General features: G+C 34.1%; 2 protein-coding genes across 6 annotated transcripts in view; one reads left to right on the top strand and one right to left on the bottom strand.

Annotated features, from left to right (window-relative positions):
- The first annotated feature begins 416 nt into the window (after positions 1 to 416).
- Positions 417 to 1,774, top strand: PMCH (pro-melanin concentrating hormone). Its single transcript, XM_068655167.1, has 3 exons — positions 417 to 749; positions 1,249 to 1,450; positions 1,722 to 1,774. Exons 1-3 carry the CDS (start codon positions 504 to 506, stop codon positions 1,772 to 1,774), a joined length of 501 nt encoding a protein of 166 aa, XP_068511268.1. The 5' UTR covers positions 417 to 503.
- The window catches only part of PARPBP (PARP1 binding protein), a 53,342-nt gene continuing 30,805 nt past the window's right edge, over positions 755 to 23,291 (bottom strand). For 3 of the 5 annotated variants that reach the window (XM_068663958.1, XM_068663988.1, XM_068663967.1), the window contains 5 exons: positions 21,801 to 21,984; positions 17,628 to 17,806; positions 13,874 to 13,955; positions 3,152 to 3,287; positions 755 to 2,475 (listed from right to left, as the gene is read on the bottom strand). In XM_068663958.1, the coding sequence (XP_068520059.1) occupies positions 2,141 to 2,475; positions 3,152 to 3,287; positions 13,874 to 13,955; positions 17,628 to 17,806; positions 21,801 to 21,984 (916 nt within the window). In that variant the 3' untranslated portion in view covers positions 755 to 2,140. Of the gene's footprint in view, positions 2,476 to 3,151; positions 3,288 to 13,873; positions 13,956 to 17,627; positions 17,807 to 21,800; positions 21,985 to 23,291 lie in introns of those variants that run through there. The other 2 variants (XM_068663978.1, XR_011090422.1) reach the window with 2 other exon arrangements.

The following is a 23,291-nucleotide window of genomic DNA, read 5'->3' as shown; positions in this document are numbered from 1 at the left end:
TAGTCCAAGATGTTGTTAAATTTGAAGTTTTCCAGCTCTTTAATAGATCACTATTGATCAAAAAACATGATAAATCACACCTTTACAACAGTCCTGCTTACTTATGTAAATTCTCAAATTGCCTCTTCTCAAATTGCCTTAAATGGATGCCAAGCTTTATAAACACTACAAATGGACATCCATGTTTTCTGTGAACTTTGCTACCCTGATCCTTCTAAGGAGCTAATCTATGCTATTCTAAAAACATACAATGAAACAAATTACCCATACTAAAGAAAAGTTTAAGTAGTTCTAAACAATAGATGGGATTAGAAGGATTATACAAAAGGTTACTCCTTAATATGACTCATTTAAAAGAACTCATCAGCAATTGAAGTAGTTTCTATTCACTCTGTAACATATATAAAGTGGGCACAGATGGAGAACATGTTAATTTACAGCTGAAAAGCTTTCTTAGAACTTGAAAACTGCTTAACTTCTATGCAAGCATTAAGTAACTAAGAATGTATATCTCATCGTATATGTTAATACTCTCTCTCTCTCTCTTTTCTCAAGGATTTCTACTCTCAGTTTCAAAATCTCTGCAAAAGGTTGAAGATGAAGATATGTTGCTAACCACATTCAATCTAGGAAAAACTCTTCAAAATGGAAATAGAGCTGGAAAGAGAGGAGCCATACCCTTGCTGAAGCATTATAAGGCTGAAGAAAGCTTTTTGGATGAAGAGGATGACAGAAACACGAAGTTTTTTGTGAGTTTTCAGTTTTACATTTTTTTATTAAGTGTAAAACAGAAATTCTCTTTATAGCCCTTTATAAGACAAATACAATAATTTAAAGCAATAACCTGGTGAATATAGGAAAAAAAAACAGCTAGGCATAATACATTCAAGAAGCTGCAAGTAATTAATTCCAACTTTTTAAATGCATAACCTGGGCAGTTGAATTAAAAAAATAAATAATATCAGATTTTAACAGATAAATACGCAGTCAAAAGTAATGGGTGAAAAGCATATGTGTCAGTATGTCATTATATAAAGTAACAGGTTTCCAACTTCACCAAATATGACAGACATTATTTTAAAGTATATTTTTCCATAAAACTGTTTCAGCCAAAGATGTAATGCCGGTCATTACTTGCTTTTAGATATATTGAATGATAAAATACTTGTATTGACAATTTAAAAAGTTAACACAACTGATTATATCTTTTTCAAGACAAACTGTTACTCTCATTTTCTCTTAAAACAGGGCACAGGCTCCAGAGATGATTTCTTAAGTCATACTATGCCAATCAACATGGGCAGAAAGCAACTACCTTATCTTGCACTGAAAGGAGCCATGGCTTTTCCAGCTGACACTGAAATTCAGAATATTGAATCAATACAGGAAAGAGAGACTGCAGATGAAGAAAATTCAGCTAAATTCCCCATAGGAAGGAGAGATTTTGACAGTAAGTTTATTTTCATTTTTTAACACACATTATTTTTCTAGTAAAGTATAGTGCAATGTCTCTGACACCATTTTTTAACAACTCATTTAGAAAATCCATGGGATATTTGGGATTTGTTAGTGCTGATTAAATCCCACATTTCCAATTTACTTCTGTTGTATTTGGTTGGGTGTATGAAAGGCATTTGTTAAATTAACAATATTTCCAGAGGCCATAAAGACTCCTAGTTCTCTGCTGTTTTAAACTTTCACATTTTTCCTGTAGTGCTCAGGTGTATGCTGGGAAGAGTCTATCGACCTTGTTGGCAAGTCTGAAAATGACTGACCTACAACACCTTCTTTGAGAAAGATTAAACATTTTATTATGAATTTAACATGATTAAAAGTTATTGTGCTTTAGTGTCGCTATACATATGCATCTAAAATACTTTTACATCACAATGTAGAGGAAAACGTAATTCATTACCAAAAAGCGAACATAGTTGTAACTACTGTTGTACTGTAATAATAAAATGAAATAAAATAAAAGACTTCTGCATAATCCAGACTTGTAAATATTTGTCTAATATTACACACAAGCTATTTTCACTTATTTGAGTATAAAGGGAAGCAATTAATGATTTTCACCCTTTACTTGCAAACTTTACAACTTCTGAAAGAGTCAACAGACCATGTATGTCAAAATAAAAAGTTACAGTCGAAAAAATTGAGTTAATTTTGCCTGACCAGCAATCAATTTATTCTTGCTTGCAGTTTTGTTGTTCTTTCCTTTTCCATCAAATTTGCTGTCCAATTTCTTCTGAGGGTGGTTTGAAGTCTTACGTTTCTTAGCATTTCTTGGCAAAGATAGTTCGTTTTCCTCATCACAGATAACTTTGTCATTATTCAAATCCATCTGTTCATTCCTGGAGTTCTTGTTTCTTGGCCGACAACTCAATTTTCCCATTTCTGTATAATTTCTATTCTGATGAACATTTTCAGAAATAGTTCCAAGCACTGGTGTGTCAAGATATGAATTCATACCTTCTGTCATATAAGAGTATCAAAAACATATGTGAAAAATTAAAAATATTACCTGGAATTATTCATCTGCTTTCTATTAGAGTACTGTCAAGTGATTTTTAATCAAAATGATTGCTTTATAAAGCAAATAAAAACTATTCTGGTCATTGTAGTTACATTTGCTATGTGTTAAGTACAGTGCCTTTTTAAAACGATATTGCTAAAAATATGTTATGGCACCTGAATTAGGGAAGTGTATTTAAAGTTTTAAGATATTGGAAAAGATACTTAAAGAGCCTAGAAATTACATATATGATATTGCTTCTACTTGAGTAACCCAAATGTGGCTTTTCTTAATTGCAAAAATATAAATTTCAGGTAGTTTGTTTACGTAATACAAGAAGAAAGTGTATATTTTACACTATCTTGTGTAAAATAAATCTTTTTTTTTTTTTCTTTAAGATAACATTAATTCTAATACACATGCTTCAAAGATATATAAATTTTTAAAACATTAGCATTCCAATTTTAATGTAAAGGCGTTTGCATCACACAATTTACAAAATAATGAGAGGTCAATTTTTTCTTGAAAACATATTTCTACTTGAGTTTTACTAAAGCCTTCTCTGATAACGCTTGAAATATTAGCTATCACATTCACTTATTCAATTGTACTACAGCTTAACTGTGAAATATTTACCTTGTAAATGTTGCTTTGGTGCAGGATGTTCACAGGTTGACATTCGGCTACTGCTGAAGAAACTATGACCCTTTATCTCACTCGATTCATTTTTATATGTACATGCAAACTGAGATTTGATCGAAGATTGCTTCATCTGTAAATAGTAATTGATATTATCTTTATTATAGAAGTAAAAGGCATCACTTGCAAGACTAATAAAATACCAAGTTTCCATTCTCCTGTCTTGAAAGTTTTAGATCAAATCCTAGAAAAATGAGTATACTCACATCAAAAATGTTCATATGAAGTACTCATTTACAAAGTATATAGCCTTTCAAGAATACTTACAACAGTAACACTGAAAAAAGAATGACAGCTAATATAAATTAAGCTTCAATATACTTGTATCTAAAACTTCAGTATAAAGTATTATTTCACATCTCTCTTTAGTAAATTTCAGATTTTCCATTTAATCACAGAATAAAGGCATTTCCATATTGAATGCCTATGCCCAAATCCATATTTGCAAAACATACCCACACACCCCAAATTGACAGAAATCTACAATACTGAAGAACGCTACTGTATCTGGTTCTGCATGTCCATGTCTTCCTTCTAGTCCTGGAAGCAGGTAACCTAGCCCTATAGCACAAACAAATCAAAATATATGGTTTATCTACAAAAAATTGTACAGAAATTTTAATAGAGTCAATATATCTATATTTACTGGAAGCAGTGGTTCCCAGTCAACCTTCCTCAGTTTATGGTTAGCCTACAGTTTTTCTATCATTTAGAATTTCAGGGTCAAGCTTTGTACTTTCTGGTCAATTTATCACAAATGCTACATACTCTGCAAGACAAATTGTGTCCTTACTACCATTTGAAGTACTACTGAATTATATAAAATATATTGAAAGGTACGGCATGGATTAGGAGTTTTAGCTAATAATTATATTACAATGGCACAGGTAAATTCAAATAAATGTGAACTGAATAAGTGATGCTATAGAAATATCAGCAAAAAAAAAGAAAATGCAAGAAATGTCACAAAAGGAATACTAATTTTATTGGACTGGATTTGGTGAATAGGAAGTTTACAGCCACTTTTCAGGTTCAAAAGTTTGCATTACACAACTCCATTTTTCTTCTTCGAGTTCAAGTTTCAGCCCTACAGACATTTTAGTTCACACTCAAAATTTCCAATTCAGACAGAACAGAAAAGAATACATTGCCAGAAACCTCCTTTCATAGGGGCCTTCATCCACAAAATTCAGTCAGTTTATGCCAGTCTGGTCAGATACTGCTTTTATCCACATAAACCAACAGACTCCAGCTTTTTACCACTGAGATGCAGCCTAAGTATCCACGATAGTGCAGGTTTTTGTTGTTGCCATTGTTGTTGTTTTTAAAGAAACATTTTTTTCAGATTTAATATGCCCATACCCATGTAGTCTTACTTAAAGCTTTGCTATGGTCTTTCCCATGGGCTGTAGGGGAATCTTTACTCTGGCACCTTGAGCATCTTCTCCTCCTTCTTTACTGATGTTGGTGTCTGCAGAGCTGTTTCTCTCATTTTTCTCACTCCTTTCTTACTGCTACCATTCAGTGTGTTTTTTTTTTCTTCTTTGTTTTGTTTAGTTTAGTTTTGTTTGTTTTGTTTTTACCCAATCTTAAATATGTTACCACAGAGGTGCCACTGATGGGCTCAGTTTTGGCCCGTGGAGGGTCCCTTTTGGAGCCAGCTGGAACTGGCTATAACCAACATAGGGGTAGCTCTTGATCTCTTCTCATAGAAGCCACAACCGTAGGCCTTCTACCTTACCACATAAACTCAGTACAGAAGAATAAAGCAACTATACCCAAATAATCAGAAAGATAATTTGAAATAATTAAAAAAACAACTCTAATCTTGTTTGATTAAATTTAACATCCTAATTTATATAATTATTTTAATCAGAATATAAGGGGCTTAAATTTTATTTAGTTTAAGAATTAATATTAATACAAATATTAAAACATAATTTTAAGTTTCCTGGGCTTGCTATTTTTCTTCAATACTTCATCATAATCCTTCTAAATCCACTCAATCCTCAATTATTGTTCAGTAAATGACACAAATCAAAATTTATGCAACAATATCTTGCACAGAACTCTATCACATATCCTTTTTGCAGAAGGCAAACAAGCTACAATTTATTCTGAGCTGATGAAGATATAATATATGCAGCACAAAAAAAATACCAAAGAAAGCTCGATAGTTACTGTTCTATAAACAACAAATTCAGTTGTTTTGCAGGATATCAGGGTTTCTTTTTACCACTCTCACCTGACACTTTACTAATTTAGTTTGCAGGGACTGGAATATGTGGCTTTAAAGGACTGAAGTAAAGATCAAATACTGAAAAATTTCACAAACTCATCTGTCTTCATTTCAACTGCACTGAAGCTTGAAATATGATTCAAAACTTCATTCTGTATCATATTGCATGCCATTTAGTCATTTACAAACATTATACAAAGCTCAAATATAACTGTTTCAGTTGATGCTACTACTAACCTAGAGGCTTTGTATGAATTAGGAGTGCAAAACCAGACTTGTTGAAACAGTCAAACTTTCCTTCTTGTCTAGGAATGTATATTTGCCAACTGCATTACATTGAGTTAGCAACAAGCAAATTTTAATAGCTTGAAGGCAGAACAAAAGAGCACTAGTGTAGCGTTGAAATAAAATGTAAAGTTTTTCTGGAAAGTTTTTACAGAAAAAAGAACAACTTACAATTTGATTGAAAAACACAAAATGAAGCCTTTCAACAACCTGAAATAGCCCTAAAAATGAGAAGTTTTGCACATTAAATTCTCTGAACTCCACTCATGTCACCATCCCAGTAACCCACAGCTCTGGGAGAGTGAAAGGATGCTGAGAGCTCAACTTGCTAATCAAGTAGTTGTGCATAAGTTGTGTGTAATTAACTCATACTTAGTGTCCCTGTTCCTTTTCACAAGCAAGAAGGATGTTATTGTTGTACTTATATGGATAAAGAAATTCTGTTGCATTTCATATAATGGGGTTTACTGTTAGTATTGTTCAGCGGGAAGAAAGTAAAACCGAATATAAGACATGCTGTGTTTAGCACATGTAGGTCAGTTAGTAGTCCTAATGAACAGAATATGTAACACATTCTCCCACCTTGACTTCTGTACCTAAAGGAACATTTCAATTCCTTGAGATGCCAACATAAAACATTCACTTTTATACAAAATATTAATGGTGCATGCTCTATTTATTTCTAAAAGTTAGTTGATAATCTATTCCAGATCTCCTTCCACCATCTGCATACAGACAGTACTGCCAATAGTTAGTCAGTAAGAATGTTGAGATTTGTTTTTTATACACTGGAATAGCATAATAGAATTTGAAAACCTACATCAGTAACAACAAACACATGTTTTTATTTTCCAGCCAAACAATTAGAGTACTATTTGGAAGAGGAAAAGAGAGATAAAAAGGAAGAGAAAATGTATTCTCTGCACCCTTACCCTTGTTATTTGAGAAAAAGTAGTAAAGGTAAATTGAAAAAAAGAGAGTGCAAAGGGAAGAGAATGAAAAGAATAAATGGTAAATGTCATCACCAAAGCAAAGCATCATGTTATACAAACATGAAAAAGTCTCCTCGTAGCTAATTACCTAATAGCTAGTTTTTATTGCTTATTTAAGCTGCTATTATATTAGAGAAGTTGTGGCAATTCAGCAAAGTTCCTGCTGACTGGAAGAGGGGAAACATAATCCCATTTTTAAAAAGAAAAAAAAGGAAGAAACAGGAAACTACAGACCAATCAGTCTCACCTCCGTGCCTGGCAAGATCATGGAGCAGATCCTCCTGAAAACTACGCTAAGGCACACGGAAAATAAGGAGATGATTGGTGACAGCCGACATCGCTTCACTAAGGACTGATTGTGCCTGACAAATCTGGTGACCTTCTACAACAGGGTTGCAGCTTTGGTAGATAGAGGAAGAGCAACAGATATCACCTATCTGGACTTGTGCAAAGCATTTCATACTGTTGGTAACATGGACAGTGGGACTGAGGTCACCCTCAACAAGTTTGCCAATGACACCAAGCTGTGTGTTGTGGCTGACATGCCACATAGGAAGGGGTGCTATCCAGAGGGACCTTGACAGGCTTGAGAGGTGGGCCTCATGAGGTTCAACAAGGCCAAGTTCAAGGTCCTGCATCTGGGTCAGGGCAATCCCAAACACAAATACAGGCTGGGCAGAGAATGGATTGAGAGAATGGATTGAAAGAAGCTCTGATGAGAAGGACCTGGGGGGTGTTGGTTGACAAGAAGCTTGGCATGAGCCAACAATGCGTGCTTGCAGCCCAGAAAGTCAATTGTATTCTGGACTACAACAAAAGAAGCATGGCCAGCAGGTGGAGGGAGGTGATTCTGTCCCTCTAATCTGCTCTCATTAGACCCCACCTGGAGGGCTGTGTTTGGCTCTAGTGTCCCCTTATAAGAAAAGCATGGACCTATTACAATGAGTCCAGAGGAGGGCCACAAAGATGATCAAGGGGTTGGAGCGCCTCTCCTACGAAGACTGGCTGAGGGAGTTGGGGTTGTTCAGTCTGGAGAAGAGAAGGCTCTGGGGAGACCTTGCGGGGGCCTACAGGAAAGCTGGGGAGGGACTCTTGTCAGGGAGTACAGTGATAGGACAAGGAGCAATGGCTTAAACTATGATTTTGCTAAATTCATCTTTTTTTTTTTTTTTTTTTTTTTTTTTTAGTGTGATATTATACCAGCTTTTTGCTATCCTAAATTAACTCACTACTGATTTGAGAACAGCCACAAATCACATTATCAGGTTTTGAGAGTACTCAAAATTCACAGGCAGGGATCTTTGGAAAGTAGTCTAGGGGTCTTGTAGAAACAAATATGGTATTTTCGACACAAGTAATAAAAACTTTCTTCAGATTTTGTGCGGACATAACCTTTGTCTCCCCTTCCCCTTTCTCCTCCAGGTACTCATCTTTTTGGCAAACTTCATACCCATAGAAACTAATAAGTTTATTGTTCCTAATATTCCAGTCAGAAAATTTCTTGCTACTATAGATGAGAGAACTACCTAAGCAGGATTATTTTCTCTGTTGCTATGAATTTTCTCTTCACAGTTATAGTGGGCATACAGAAAACTCTTGATAACTTCCTGTTGATGGTTTTCCAGGTCACAGTTTATTTTTACTGGAATCACAGATAGGCAAAAACAATTTTCTCAAGTAACAGCATTTAGGGAACTAAGCAATGAAGAATAACAGAAATGGATGAAGCTAGATATTAAGTCATTTTACATAAGCATGAACAAGTCACATGAGAAAGGCAGACTGTAATTTTTTTGCTTTGTGGATCTTTTTCTTTGGAAGGATTTCTATACACAGTAAAATTACAATGAACTTAAAACATGCCAAGATTTGCTAGAGTTCTTTAGCCACAAATTCTTTTAAAACTAAAACTACAGTTGTGTTCCCAGTTGGAAGAAAATAGTGCCTCATATAGGAAAAGTTATCTACAGTTACATTAGGAAGAAAAAAAAACATGCCAAACTACTGAAAGCTCTTGCAGCTGTTGTGGAGTAAATGTGTTAACAATGCAGCAAGATTTCTAAAACAATGCACCAAAAGGCCAAAACAATCCAGAGTTAAAAAATAAAATAAAATAAAATAAAATAAAATAAAATAAAATAAAATAAAATAAAATAAAATAAAATAAAATAAAATAAAATAAAATAAAATAAAATAAAATAAAATAAAATAAAATAAAATAAAATAAAATAAAATAAAGTTAGTCTTACATATTATATACTCACAGCCTAATATGTTTTAATTCCTTCCTTCTTAACTGCTAGTGTTCTCAGCTTCACCTAACCTCATTAGCTCTATTATAATACTTTCCCTACAGCTTGAAACTCCAGTTAATCTTTTCAGGTGCAAAAGAAAGACTAAAATCTTTATTATGCAACCTGTTTATTGCCTCAAGTTGATCTTTAACCTAATTAAAAGAGATGATTATGACAGTCATTCCATTCCTCTCACACAACAGTAAGTGCTGCTTGCATAACCCATTGTGTTCAGCAAAATCAATAATCAAATAATGGGGTTTTACATTAATGAAAGTATAACTCCTTCCACAATACACCATTCCCCATTAAGACACTTCCATTTAACAACGGATAGCAACCTTGAAACACAACTGATTTCTTAATTTCATCATCCTATGAGAGGATTGAGTTTCTTATTATTTCTCTTTCTTACTTCTGCTGGAGGGAATGAAAAGGTACAACACACTAATTCCCCAAATTTCTCCTTCTTCAAAGGACAAAGTGGTGGCATACAAATGCCCATACAGTTAGGTGAGCTTTTTGCATCTGTTCCAGTATTTAATGATTCCAAGATGAAATATTTCCTTGTTTCTTTCATTGTTGCCAGGAATTGGTTTTGGTACAATGGAAAAAATCATAGGTTTATCTTATTTTTAAATACAAATTCCAATTCATAGCTACCTGTTTATTTTTCCACTCTCCATATTTTTAGATACTAAAAATATGTTCATGATATTATGCCATAGGTTTAAATAGTATCGATCTGCAGTTCTCCACGTAATTCTGCAGATGTGAGAAATCACTTCCTCTTATAGAAGGACAGGGTATAATTTTTATTTTTTATATATATATTTTTTTAATTTAGTGAAGTGTCCCTTTCTTCCTTCATTTACTAGTTTTTCCTAAACTTCTTTATTCAACACATGCTTCTTGATGGGACTCAGCACAGAACCAAGCTACTGTGTTTTTCTACCTTTCTGGGTACTCACTACTGCATTTTTCTTCTTCTCTCATATATCACGGAAAAAGAGATTTCTATGGGACAAATCCTACAGTTAGTAGACTAGCAATTTAATCACATGCCAGAGGCAGTCTGGAAAAAGGGTCCTTAGGACAATTTTATGGAACAAACACTACCATCACATACACTCAATAAGAAATTTCTCAAAAGAATCACTAACAACTAGAAGAAACATCATGTTTCTACTTTCCTTATTCAGAATATATGTACTGCATCTCTTCTGAGTCAATTGTTAAAATTAGTGCACCATACATAATAAAATTTGGAAGTGTGAATTTTACAAGCAACGTGCATTCTCAGACAGTTGTATGAAATAATTATGAAAACTGACTTTCAGCAAAAAAAGGTGATAAATACTACGACAACACTTGAAATCTGTGGTTATGGACAAGGAACGTATTGTGTTATGTGCTGCACAGTAAAGACAGAACAAAAATTATTTCTACCAAGAGACATTACAATCTAAGACAAGAAATATATGGATTCATAAGGAAAGGAACCCAAATTAGTCACTGTAATAGGCATCCATCTCAATACATAAAACTGCTAAGTATTGAGGAGAGGCTGATTTAAAGGTACTAAAAAAACTTTAAATGAGGATAATGAGTTTTGCAGATATCCACAGGAAATCTCTTCAGCCATAAGAAAAAATATAAAACAAGACAGCTGGAAGAGCTAGTCTCAAAATTAACAAACCAACAGTGAAAACTAGTATTGTAGGCTGAATGTAAGTAAGAACAGATATCTCGGGGCAGCAAATCAGAAATAATCAATGTGGCTGGGATGGGTTAAAACAAGTAGCTTGTATCTACTACAACTTAAAGAAATAGACTGATACACAAACAGAAAAATGGCATTTAGCATCTAGCCACTTTGTTCATTTGTCAATCTCAGTGAAGACAAGCCAAAGCTGCATCTATCAATTCCAAGAAAAATATACCACCGTGGTCAAAAAGCAAGATGAATTTTTAATATATTATAGCTGACTGGACGTATGGATAGAGCTTATGAATGAATACATTCCAGAGCTGTTAGGGCACAAAAAAAGTAATAGAAAGGATACTGTCCCCAGTGTTAAATATATGAAGACAAACAGACATACCACTTCAACATCAACAGGTGTTGATTCACAGGACGCTATAGAAAAAGTTACAAAATCTTTAGTTTTGACAAAAGATATACTTAGATTAAGTGTAGATTTATGAACAGGATGATACTTGAACTTCTGTTTGTAGATACATTATTCCACAAAGAAGGTACAGAAAGAGAAAAGGGAAAGACAGGATCCTGTAAGTCTTCACAATAAAAGGAAGAAAAGAAAGGAGAAAAAACATGCAGAAGAAACCCTGTAAAAATGTTAGAATGGTAAAAAGACAAGCAGGAAAAGACAAAATAAAAGATGAATAAAGTTTCAAGAAGGAAAGCAGGATTTTCTGTGAGAGGATGGAGATCAATGACAAAGGGCAGTGAACTATCTCTGAGTTTCAGTTAGAAAAGTCAGTAGATGTTTTGGCAACAGTAATTTCAGTTGACTGCAAGAAGTAAGCCTGAAGTGAGCATAAGAATAGCAGGAGAATAACTGTAGACTTCGCAAGCATACAATGTAGTTTGGATGGCAATGTTTGGCTGATACACAGAAAAGAGAATTGCAAACAATGTGAAACATTCAGGTATCACAAATAGAGTAAGAATTTGAGTCTATACTCATACATATTTACAGACTATTTACATTTTGAACTGTATGATTTTTATTTTCACTTTTTTAATATGGAAAAACATTGTGAGATATTTGGCCTCAGTTCCAAGCTGTACATTTTCTTTTTCATACAATAGTGATACATTAGAAGAAAGCCATGAAAAATGCTTATAATTACTAGAGTCAGTTTAGCAGCCCCAATGTTGCTCTGAAACACTTTAGTTTTGTAGATCCAAGTGGCCATTTATGTTAACAATAATAACACACACCTTATCATCCACATTGCTAAAGTATGTAAAGAGTGTCAACCATCACATATTTAATCTACAAAAGGTAACACTATAAGCAAACTTTACAGTCCAAGACACCAAAGAAAGTCTAGAAGGGCAAACCATAGACTTTAGACCCGTCGCTTGTTCCCTCTTAATTTTGCTTTTCTTAAGATAACAGATAAGATAAAAGTTTATATTTCAATATAGTCTTCCCCATTTATAATAGGCACCTTATGAGTGTCAAAATTGGATTTAGAAGTGGATTGAAAGACCTCAAAAATTATCGGCTAAAAACACTAGATGCTTAATTCTATTGCTACAGGCATATTCAGTGTCATGGTGAAATCAAGGCTAAGACAAAAGTCCTAGAGAAAAATAGACTCTTGTACTACGTTAACAAGGGGCACAGGAGTCACAGCAAACTTGTTAGGATCAGGCATTACAAAAGCAGCACAAGAGATTGTCATATCAGAGACTTTTGATGAGAACAATTATTTGCACAGCAATTCTCCATGGTAGCTAATCTCATGTTTTTGATTAGCAAAAACATATTTTTCAAAAAAGTAAAAATGATTTCATAATATGAATCAATCTCAAGTCTCATATTTTTGACAATTTGTATAAAAAACTTTGTATGTTTCCAGTAAATCATGATAAATTAATTGTAGATATTTTGGATGTTGAATAGAGCTGTTCATGAATCGAATTACAACACCTCTGTTTAGATGAGAAAATTATTTCAATGCATTATGCAAACAGAGTATCACATTTTTTTGCTATTTGATGAATAAAGCTGCAATTTAAATATGCTATTTATAGCAAAATTATCATGAAGATTTTTTTTTATCAGCTCCAGTCTTTTCAAATGTTATCCTACTAGTTTTAAGCTAAATTTCACCTTAATTAGTGCATGTACCCAAACCACCCGTCCTCCTATTTACCCCTCTAAAAAAAACACAGTCTGTATGGAATTGGAGTATGCTTAAAACACATGCTGGAAATATTGACAGTACTTTTCATTTTAATTCTTTTTAATGACTTTCTATTTCTGATACACGTAATACATTAAAATTCCCTTCATCTTCAGTGGCAGAGATGTATGTTTCATTATGCTGTTCCAAAACTAATTCTGATGGCCTATAAAACCTCTTTTGCCTTCCTACATACTAATTATATTTGTGCTTTCATCTGTTGTCAGAATAAAGTTTGTAAAGAATACTAAGTCACCACTTTCACATTTAGTGCTCTGTTGAAATTCTGTGGAAGATACAAGCTCTCTTTCCAAAGTCCTAACATTAACATTTGACAATTTTGAGAAAAAGAGACTATGTAAAATGCAATTTTAGAAAGCCTGCAATATTCAGAAACACTGAAGTTGGTCTTTTCATTACAAACACTCACAATATCAACATATTGTTGTAATGCTCAATTTCATCTACAAAATAGCATGGATTGTTTTTTTTAACATGTTCTGAAAAAAATACAATAAAAAGTAATTATTGTTTCAAAACTGAAATCAGGTCCTTATGTTCAATATTATTTTTGCTTTCACATAACCTGTTTTAATTCCATAGTCCTGACATATGTAGGTGGTTAAATGAAGAAATATAGACTAACTCAGCGAATTGCCATTAAGATATCTTCTTCATGAGGAAGTATTTTTAAGTTTAAAGCCTCTATCTTCCAGAGTGTTAGATGTTTTCATTTCACTTTAATATTGCAGTACTGTTTGAGTTAGGCCACTAACTATTAGGTAATCACTTCGTTAGCTATGGACTACCTTTCAGACAAGTGTTTGAGATTTTTAACACTATTCTTTTCATGTTAGCATTATTATTTGAGTGTATCCATCTGTGCATAATGATTCTTATGAAGTACCTTAATTATTTTTTCATCCATAGATTTCTGAATACGCTGTCTAAGAGGTTTTGGGGAAGATCCATCAGACTGTGCTGGAGATCTATATTAAAAAGAGATAGCAAGTATTCAGAACATATGCATGCAATTAGTTAAGAAAAATAATTACCATAGCAAGCTCCTCAGAAGCAGAACACCATCCCGAGTAACCACATGTACCATGACAACTAAAGACTGCATAATGAAATCAAACCTACGGTTGCAATTTCCAGTATCCTTTTGCAGTAAATTTACAATAGCTCTGCAAGAACAGTGTTATTGGTAACGTTGCTGATGGGTTACCAACCTAGCATTCTACTTCCGTGTCTTTGAGCAGCATATTGCTGACATCCAGAATAACTTACCTCGTTTTTACGTGCTTTTCACCATACACCTCTGTGTATGAAGTACTCTTAAGTATATTCACTTCTTGTGAAGTACTAGTATGTATATGTATAGTTACATAAGTTAATGAAAAAAATTGAGGTATAAAATGCAAAAAGATGATGCATATAAGAGGGACTTTTGTTTGCTCTTGGAAAAAAAAAAGGAATCTGTGCATATGTAAATAATTCTCGGTTTAAGCTCATGGCAGTCCTGTGCATATGAAGACAGTTGTTTAGTTTCAGAAGAAGTCAGTATTTAATTTATTTACCTCATTCTATTCAATTATTCTATTAATTATTCCATAAATAAAATTTAGCGTTTAGTTCACTTTCTTTTATTTCCATTTTTCTGTGGTGCAAAATTTCTGGATGCCCTTACAATATATTTGCCATTTAAATTGCCAAAATATGTAGCTTTGGCAAGCTCCCATCTACTCTGTTTTTACTGCTCATGAGCCCTCCTTGTAACCCATAGCGACAAAATCCTCAGTGTCCCACTTTTCCAACACCTGATGCTTCCTCAGGATAAGTGGTTGGTTAAATTATCACTGCTTCTCCACTGCATGGATATGTGAGCTTCCTTTTCAGAACCTACAAAATCACTTTCCAAGAGATCTGTTGCTTTGTGAACCAGGTCAACATGTTAACTTTCCTTCTCTATATAGAAGGAAATAAAAAAGCAAGAAAAAAAATGAGCAAGTAATAATGACTGGCTTTAGTCACACTTGCCTTGCATGCAGCCTTGAAATAAAATAAAAACTAAAAACATCAAAAAAGAAGAGAATTTTATTTGCACTTCTATAATGCATACCTAAAAGTAATATTTCCAAGAAGATTGAAATGTGGTCCTTATGAAGGGAAAATATTTGAGATGTACACTGAAAGATCCATTAAGTAAGAAAAACTTCAGCTTGGTTTGGATGTTCCAAAATATCAAGGATGTATCATCATTGCTTACATTTCCACTTCTGAAATAATCATGTATTCCACAAAATCACAAAAATATATTTTACAGTTAAATAAAACCAACAAAGCAGTTAATCAACACACAATATCTGCTTTTCAGCAATAGTGTTTTTTATCAGGATTTCAAAACAGACAGATAAATCTACCCATTTAATTTAATCTCACAGTTTATTAAAAAACTTAATTTTAAAACTAAATTAAAAAGTCAAAGAAAGTAAAAATCCTGAAATGTTCAAGTTTTAAAAATTAGATGCTCTCATTCAATTTCAGCCTTCATCTGAAAGCAGCGGTGTTTTCTTAAAATGACCTACACAAAACTGCCCACTGGAAAATAAAATCTAAAGCAAATTGGCCACTAGGGAATATTAAGGAAAACACAATAATTTTGTGTAGGTCACAATATAAATTTCCAGATAGCAGCACCTCCTTACACCAATAAGGAGAAGATTTCAAATCAAATAAATGCCTTAAACTTTTGGAGAAAAAATCAAGAAAGGCAATTTAGCTGAAAAATCAAATGTGGTAAGTGAAACCAAAGTACTCAGTAGGCACTCTTATTCAGATATAGGTGGTTTTAATTTCATTTTAAATTAAAAAGAGTTGTTTAAGAAAACAAATCAAGACCTAGATTTGAATAATAGCAACATTAATTTGGAAGAAGAATTCAGTCGGGCCTTGAGCATTATTCTAAAATCAGATTAAGCTCTTTTTATTTTGATAAAAATACATCCCAGTTAGGGTTTATCAATTTAATGAAACAACTTTAAATGTTAAAATGTGGATCAATTTTCCTGAATCAGAAATAATGGAAAAATAAGAGACTTAAATATTGGTTATTTTAAACATGTTCCTTAATGCAATAGTAATGTACACAGCTCTAGGTATTTGAGCAGTGAAAAATATGTAAATATGTTGTTCCAGTCTGCCTTCTATATTAAAAAAAAATATTACAGGGTTAATCAGAATTTTTATTAATGAAACTATTTTTTTCTAAATTTTATTAGACTGTGCTTGTTTGGTTGGTTTCGTGAAGGAGGTGGAACTATAAATCTAATGGAACCCTTAAATTGTCCTAAATTTAGGATCATCCATCATCCAATTTAGGACTAACAGAAAAAGGTGATACAGTTCTTATATAAAACATACAAACAAAAACATCAGTAACCTAGAGTTGCACAGTGTCTTAGACCTTTGCCTTCTGTATTGCTAAAGGCCTTATATCTGGAAGTCTAATGCTTGCTTTCCACTCACAGCTCTGCATCTTTTCACCCAGGCTGCTAGGGCAGAGTTTTCTCTGTAGCATTATTTGTTATTCTTGTTATTCTCTTCCTTTCTAATTACTTGTTATTCTCTTCCTTTCCTGTTTTCCTCATGACCTTGCAACTGCACACTCTGATAGTGTTGCTATAGGGGGTTCTCATGGAACGTAATTACCACCAGCATAAGAAACACTCCTAGTTTCTCACTTTTCATACTCTTTCATTGTTGCCTTTTTTTTTCTTTTTTTTTTTTAATGCTAAGGGACCGAAAAATGTGTAAGCACAGAGCTTAACAGCTGTGTAGCCCCAGCCCTGATGAGTAGATGCTCCAGTCACTGCTAGTATCATCAAAAAGCAGGTACAATAAGCAGTGGGGTTTAGGAGGTCCTTATGAAAACAATATAGTTATCATGGGAAAAGTATTACTGGGGAACCAGCTGCTGTATGGTAGGGGATGCTTGTATGGGAACCCTGGCTGGTAACTGAGGAGAGTTTTCTTTATTCTTCTCTCACTCTCAGTTTTATTCTTCCGTCAAAATAAATTTCACCATTAGAGTACCATATTCCATCAGCTACAGCCCCTACCAATAAATCTTCATGCATGTGAATTTGTTTCAACATGCTTTGTGTGAAACTATCGTGACTGGTGGGTCATGATATGAAAATCTATTTAACTATTTTAAAATTTTCACTGCCAAATAATGACTATGTAGGAAGAAAACAGGATATCATTCAAAAATCTTTTGTACCATACCTAGACAAAGGAGGAATCTTCAAACTGAATATAAATGCAATCAGCTACCAAACACACATTATTTGAACTTAAGAATATAGATGAATATTTGGAAGACTTGTTGCAAAGGATACTCTTCATGGGTTTTGTGCAGCCCAGAAAAGTAAAAGCCCAGAAAGTCCATTATTACAAAACCACGCTGAAAATAACGAGGAGGTAGAATACTTCTAAGAACTGGACACTGTTCTAAGAATGCTTACCTTTCACACCTACCCTCACAAGAGACTGCAATTTGGTCACTAGCTTAGTGTAAGTAATGTCAGTTTTTTATTAGGTCACTCAATGTAAGATCTTTTCTTACAACAAACAAACAAAAACCTTGTAGTACTCACCTGAAGAGTGTCAAAACAGAGCTGATTCCAAACATATTTAAGTTTTCATCATCACATAATAATAATTCTTTGTTCTCGGTAGGAGCACTGACTGCTTCTTCATCCAGAAGAACTAGTAAGACCTTTACAGTATCTCTGCCACAATACACAGTGCCATGGTTTATGGAATGCAGCTTTGGCTGAAAGTAAATGAAATTAAAGAAATCATACTATTGAAAAGAAAAAAAAGAAAAAAAAAAGAAAGAAAAGAAAAAAAAACACAGATAGTATATCAGCCCCAAAAGTAACCTGTATCAGCAGAACACGGGAGAATCTTTCAGCTCTGGTGAGGCTGCACCTCAAGTACTGTGTTCAGTTTTGGGCCCCTCACTACAAGAAGGACATGGAGGTGCTTGAGAGAGTCCAGAGAAGGGCAATGAAGCTGGTGAGGGGTCTGGAGAACAAGTCTTACGAGGAACGGCTGAGGGAGCTGGGATTGTTCAGCCTGGAGAAGAGGAGGCTCAGGGGTGACCTTATTGCTCTCTACAGGTACATTAAAGGATGCTGGAGCGAGGCGGGTGTTCGTCTATTCTCCCACGTGCCTGGCGACAGGACGAGGGGGAATGGGCTAAAGCTGCTCCAGAGGATGTTTAGGTTGGATATTAGGAAGAACTTCTTTACCGAAAGGGTTGTTAGGCATTGGAACAGGCTGCCCAGGGAAGTGGTGGAGTCACCATGCCTGGAGGTCTTTAAAAGACGTTTAGATGTAGAGCTTAGTGACCTGTTTTAGTGGAGGTCTGGTTAGTGTTAGGTCAGAGGTTGGACTAGGTGATCTTGGAGGTCTCTTCCAACCTAGACGATTCTGTGATTCTGTGATCTCCTTCTCCCCTTTCCCAGGAAGCATTTATGGAGTAACCTGACTACAGGGAAGATTCTCCTTCATCCCAAGCAACTATTAGAGTTTAGGTCATTTCCAGCTGGAGGCATACACTGAAGAGCATGTCACACAAATTTTCAAATCTGTGATGAAACCATACAGCAGAAATTAATGTATTATTTCCTCACAACCAATTTGAGTGCTGTGGGGCACACAAACTTACTAGAGAAGTCCAGCTCCTGTAACTGAATCTGCAAAAGTAGTTGGTTAAAAGTGAGATTTCCACCAAGATTTGACAAGAGGCACAATCCCCTATTGTTTGGAACAGAATGAATTCCTCAGTTTTCCACAAGAATCAAGAAATCCTTAAAGAAAATAATAATCCACATCTGGAAATGTTCAACACTACAGCCAGTAGATATAGAACTTCATAGCCACAATGGGACTGCAAGAATTGCAAGTTTGCAGCATTTCTCTTTAAAATTTCTAGGAGTTCTGTAAGGAAATTTAGTGCTAAATACACAGCAGTAGGTTTTAAAAACTACTGGCTTTCTTATTTACCAATACACAGAAACATATAGTAGCCTGACTTTGTTCAGGACAGGACAGGCAACAAACTGCATTTATCTAATCAGTTAACTGCTTTTAAACACAGTCTTGGAAAGATCAAATTCTATTTCTCTGCCTATTTGATTACATCAATTATGTATGTAGCTTTCAAGAAACCATAGCAACACATGTCAGTCAGTTACTATAAGTTATAATCAATAGCTAGAAATAGCAATTACAGAAATGGTTGTTATACTTGGTTTTTCAAATTTGGCTTATTTCAGTAACATTTAATTTCCTCAAAATTTATTCTGAACTTCTTCATTACATCACCACATCACAGATTTTTATAAAATGTCATGAGTGTCATGGTAAATTTGTCTTAATAAAAAAAGTATGAGTTTGGAATCAGCTTGACTGATTATACACAAAGAAAATATAATAATAATCTTGAGAGTATAGCATAACCTCCTAACTGCCAAATGATGACCTTCAAAAATCTCACGTTGTACTACAACAATAGCTTGGTATACTTACCATGGACTAAAATTCAATTGTCCAAATACAATAGAACTTTAGGCAAAACAACATCCTCTGCCACAAAAATCTTGTTTGTTATTAAAAATCATGGTTCAAAATATTTTTCAATAAAATTATTATTCATCTTTCAAGGGTAGTAACAGTTATCTACTTCAGACTATTCTGTCTAGTTCCAGAAATGCCAAGTGGATTCCATTTGCAGCAGTGAGTTTTTCAGGAAGAAATTAATCACAATTCCTATTAGTCACTTGTGAAGGCTTCAACACAAAGTTGTGCTTCGTTCTGCATGAAATACTGACTTTTTTCTATAGCTCTACGTTCTTATAAAACAGATATATGCAGAAAAACTGAGCACTGATGTAATTTGTTCTCAAAGTAGTAAGTCAACCTCTGATATACAAAAAAATACCCAGTCAAAAAAAGAACTTATTCTGAATACAGAATGAGGTTTGTGAAAATTGTAACATTCTTGTTAAACAAAACAAAACGGTATATACAAAGCTCAGCACAGAGTATTAATCTTTGGTGTCCTGAGATCTTAATGAAACAATACAGATATTCCAGTTTTCCTATATGGCTCAAATTCATTTGGAAAACTTACGGAAATTTTTCATTTTCAAAATCAACAATGGCAATCTACACTAGTACAATGTCCATCTAGAGAAAGCTCCAATAAAGTCTGCAATTTGATATCATAGCTTAACTTTTGTCTATGCTTCGAGAGAATACTAGATTTCTCAAGCCAACCAGCACACCAGTCATATCCAGACCACAGTCATCTCTGACAGCTCTCAGTTATACTATGTTGCATACAGATATATTGTGATGAGTATGGTGAAAAAGATTAGCTTAAAGCCCATCATCCTCTGTTATATACTCAAGTTTCTTCACAAAGAGCTATAGTAGACTCTTCCCATTCACAAGCAGATAGATTGTTCCAACAATTGGGAAAAATTTCAACATTAAAACCACGGACTCACATTAACATAAAGTTTATAAGCTGCCCGCAGTTGCCTGTTTTGGGAAAATGTTAGCTTCATTCTGTTCTTAATGGAATTAAGTATTTCCATGTTTCCTGGTATCTGATACAATCGTCTATCTTCTGCCCCTACAGGGATACCGGTAAACATTTCTACACACTTATTAGACTACAAACTTGACCTATGCAGAACAATAAGAAACATGAACCACTTTTGGTATTGTTGGTAAAACTTTCTGAAGAAATGAAGTCTTATCAGAACAGCCATGCAACATAAATCTTTTTCAGAAATATTTATCAAGCACCCAGGTAGTCAGGTGAAGACAAAGAAAAATGATATGGCAGTCAATTTTTCAGATGACACAGACAGAGAAAAACACAAAGACACCAAAGGGAAAATGGGAAATGACAGTTTCAGGAAACACAGACAAATGAGGATGCTGTTCAGTGGAAATACATATTTAAACCAATATAACTACTCACTAGTCTCTGGCTATTTTATTTCTTACTAAGAAGCAAAAGCATATTGGGGAGTCTGATAAAAATCTGTTAGAAATCCTGTTACTGTGAGGTAATTCCAGTGATTTGACAATACAAAGCATACTAAGAATATACACACAATCAAAAAGTCCAGAAGTTTTAAAAAGTTTCCTAGACAAAAATACATGATGTTCAACAACATTTTGAGTAACCGTTATATAAAATACAGGTAGTTGACATCTTCATTAAAAAAATATTCTAATATAAACCTGAGTTGATTCAAAGTACAGAAAATAAGGTATTTAACCTTATTTTAAGTTTCTTACCGTTAATAATACATGACTCTGAGCTAATCTGTGTATCAAAATAATCAAAATTATTGACATGTTCTCAAATCTTAATTACACTTTCATTAGCACTGTTTTTGCCTGGAAACGTAATAGCTCTACTGCCTTTAAATTTCAGTGAAATTTAATAGTTAGAAGTATTTACATTCAGAACTGCTGCAAGAACAAATTAAATTTTGAAGAGTACTTGATTTATAATTTTGATGTAGGAAGTTTAAATAAAACATCTTTTTGAAATCCACACTGTAATCCTTAAGTATAAGTCTTTCAGGAATTTAAAAACCACAGCACAGAAGAAATGACCAGGAAAAGATAATGTTCTATATAAAAGTCTTTTAAAAATAAAAAGAAACAAAACAGGAGAAGGACATTTGCTTTCTTGTGAAGTTAAATAGTAAGAAGAACAAAAGAAGTCCCATTACCCGTGTTGGACTAACTCCAGTGGTGCTGGCAGTCAAGACATCATGTTGTGAATCGATAATATTTTTAATCTTCAAATCCAAATCTTGTACAACTTCCTCTACTGCCTGACAGAAAGGATCCCCATTGCTTCGGCCTTTTATCAAATGCATCTTCACTGTTGACAGAATTCGCCCCCCTGCGATTCTGAAAATAGGCACGAGGTCATCTCCACATTAATCTTGGCAGCACTTTAGTATACCTATTAGTGTTGAACATAACCAGTCTTCACAGTTAATCAAAACTCTTCAGAGAAGAGCTTTGATCTTTTAAATCAAACAGCAGTGTAGTAGTATTGTCCAACACATAATAGCTTGCTTAAGAAAAATAGAGATTATAAGAAAAGGTAATGTATTCAGCATTTGTAATACTCTGAGCTGCAATACAAAACTAACTTTTCCATGTAGTTCAAAGAAAAGTACTTTCTTTAAACCTACAATTTCTGTTTTGCTCATAAACTGTTAAGTGTGAACAAAATGATTCACTGGAACATGGATTCCAATTTACCATCATATTATGTTTTTGAGAGTTTTGTGCTTCATGGAAGTGCTCTAAAACATCAACATGCTTTCAATTACATTTAAGTAGATAGTAATTAGACTAGATGAACATTATTTTTTGCCATAATGCACACAATATTAATCCTCTTTTTCATCAAGAGAAAAAACACCTACAGAAAAGAATGTGCTATTTTAATTATGCAATATCCAAAAATGTCCATGATATTTGATATCAAAAATACAAATAATTTAATATGATGGATATAGGAGCTGTATTTCAGCAATTCTTTTGGAAAACACCTTCTCATCTTATGAGTACACCTATACTATAGGTTGAGACTGTTCCTTCATTGTTATTTCATTGTCCTGTAGCTTGAATCATCCACACTGCATGCATAGACTACTTTGGGGATTGCTTTTGGATGAGAACTACCAGGTTTCTCCATCAAAACTCTTGAGCTATTAACAGAGGATGATCCAATAGGCAGTATAGAGAGAACTTTACCATGTTTCAGTCTTCAGACTTGCAAGACATATAACAATGTCTATAACAATGGAAATATAGCAGGCTCCCAGGTAAAGGATCACAGAATCACAGAATTTCTAGGTTGGAAGAGACCTCAAGATCATCGAGTCCAACCTCTAACCTAACACTAACAGTCCCCACTAAACCATATCCCTAAGCTCTACATCTAAACGTCTTTTGAAGACTTCCAGGGATGGTGACTCCACCACCTCCCTGGGCAGCCTGTTCCAGTGCCTAACAACCCTTTCAGTAAAGAAGTTCTTAAGTTCGTGTATTATCCTGAGTATACAAAAACCAAACAACAACAACAACAACAAAAAACAGTTCTGGAATAATCACAAGAATACCCAAAGATCTTGGAGTCTACAGAATGGCTACGGGATCCAAGGCTCTTGTAAGAGTGTGCCTTGAATTATCTCTGACTTGGT

This window comes from Anas acuta, chromosome 1 (genome assembly GCF_963932015.1).
Source record: "Anas acuta chromosome 1, bAnaAcu1.1, whole genome shotgun sequence".
In the NCBI taxonomy this organism is placed as follows: domain Eukaryota; kingdom Metazoa; phylum Chordata; class Aves; order Anseriformes; family Anatidae; genus Anas; species Anas acuta.
The sequence above is the reverse complement of the archived record's forward strand: the minus strand, read 5'-3'. Positions and strand labels throughout refer to the sequence as shown.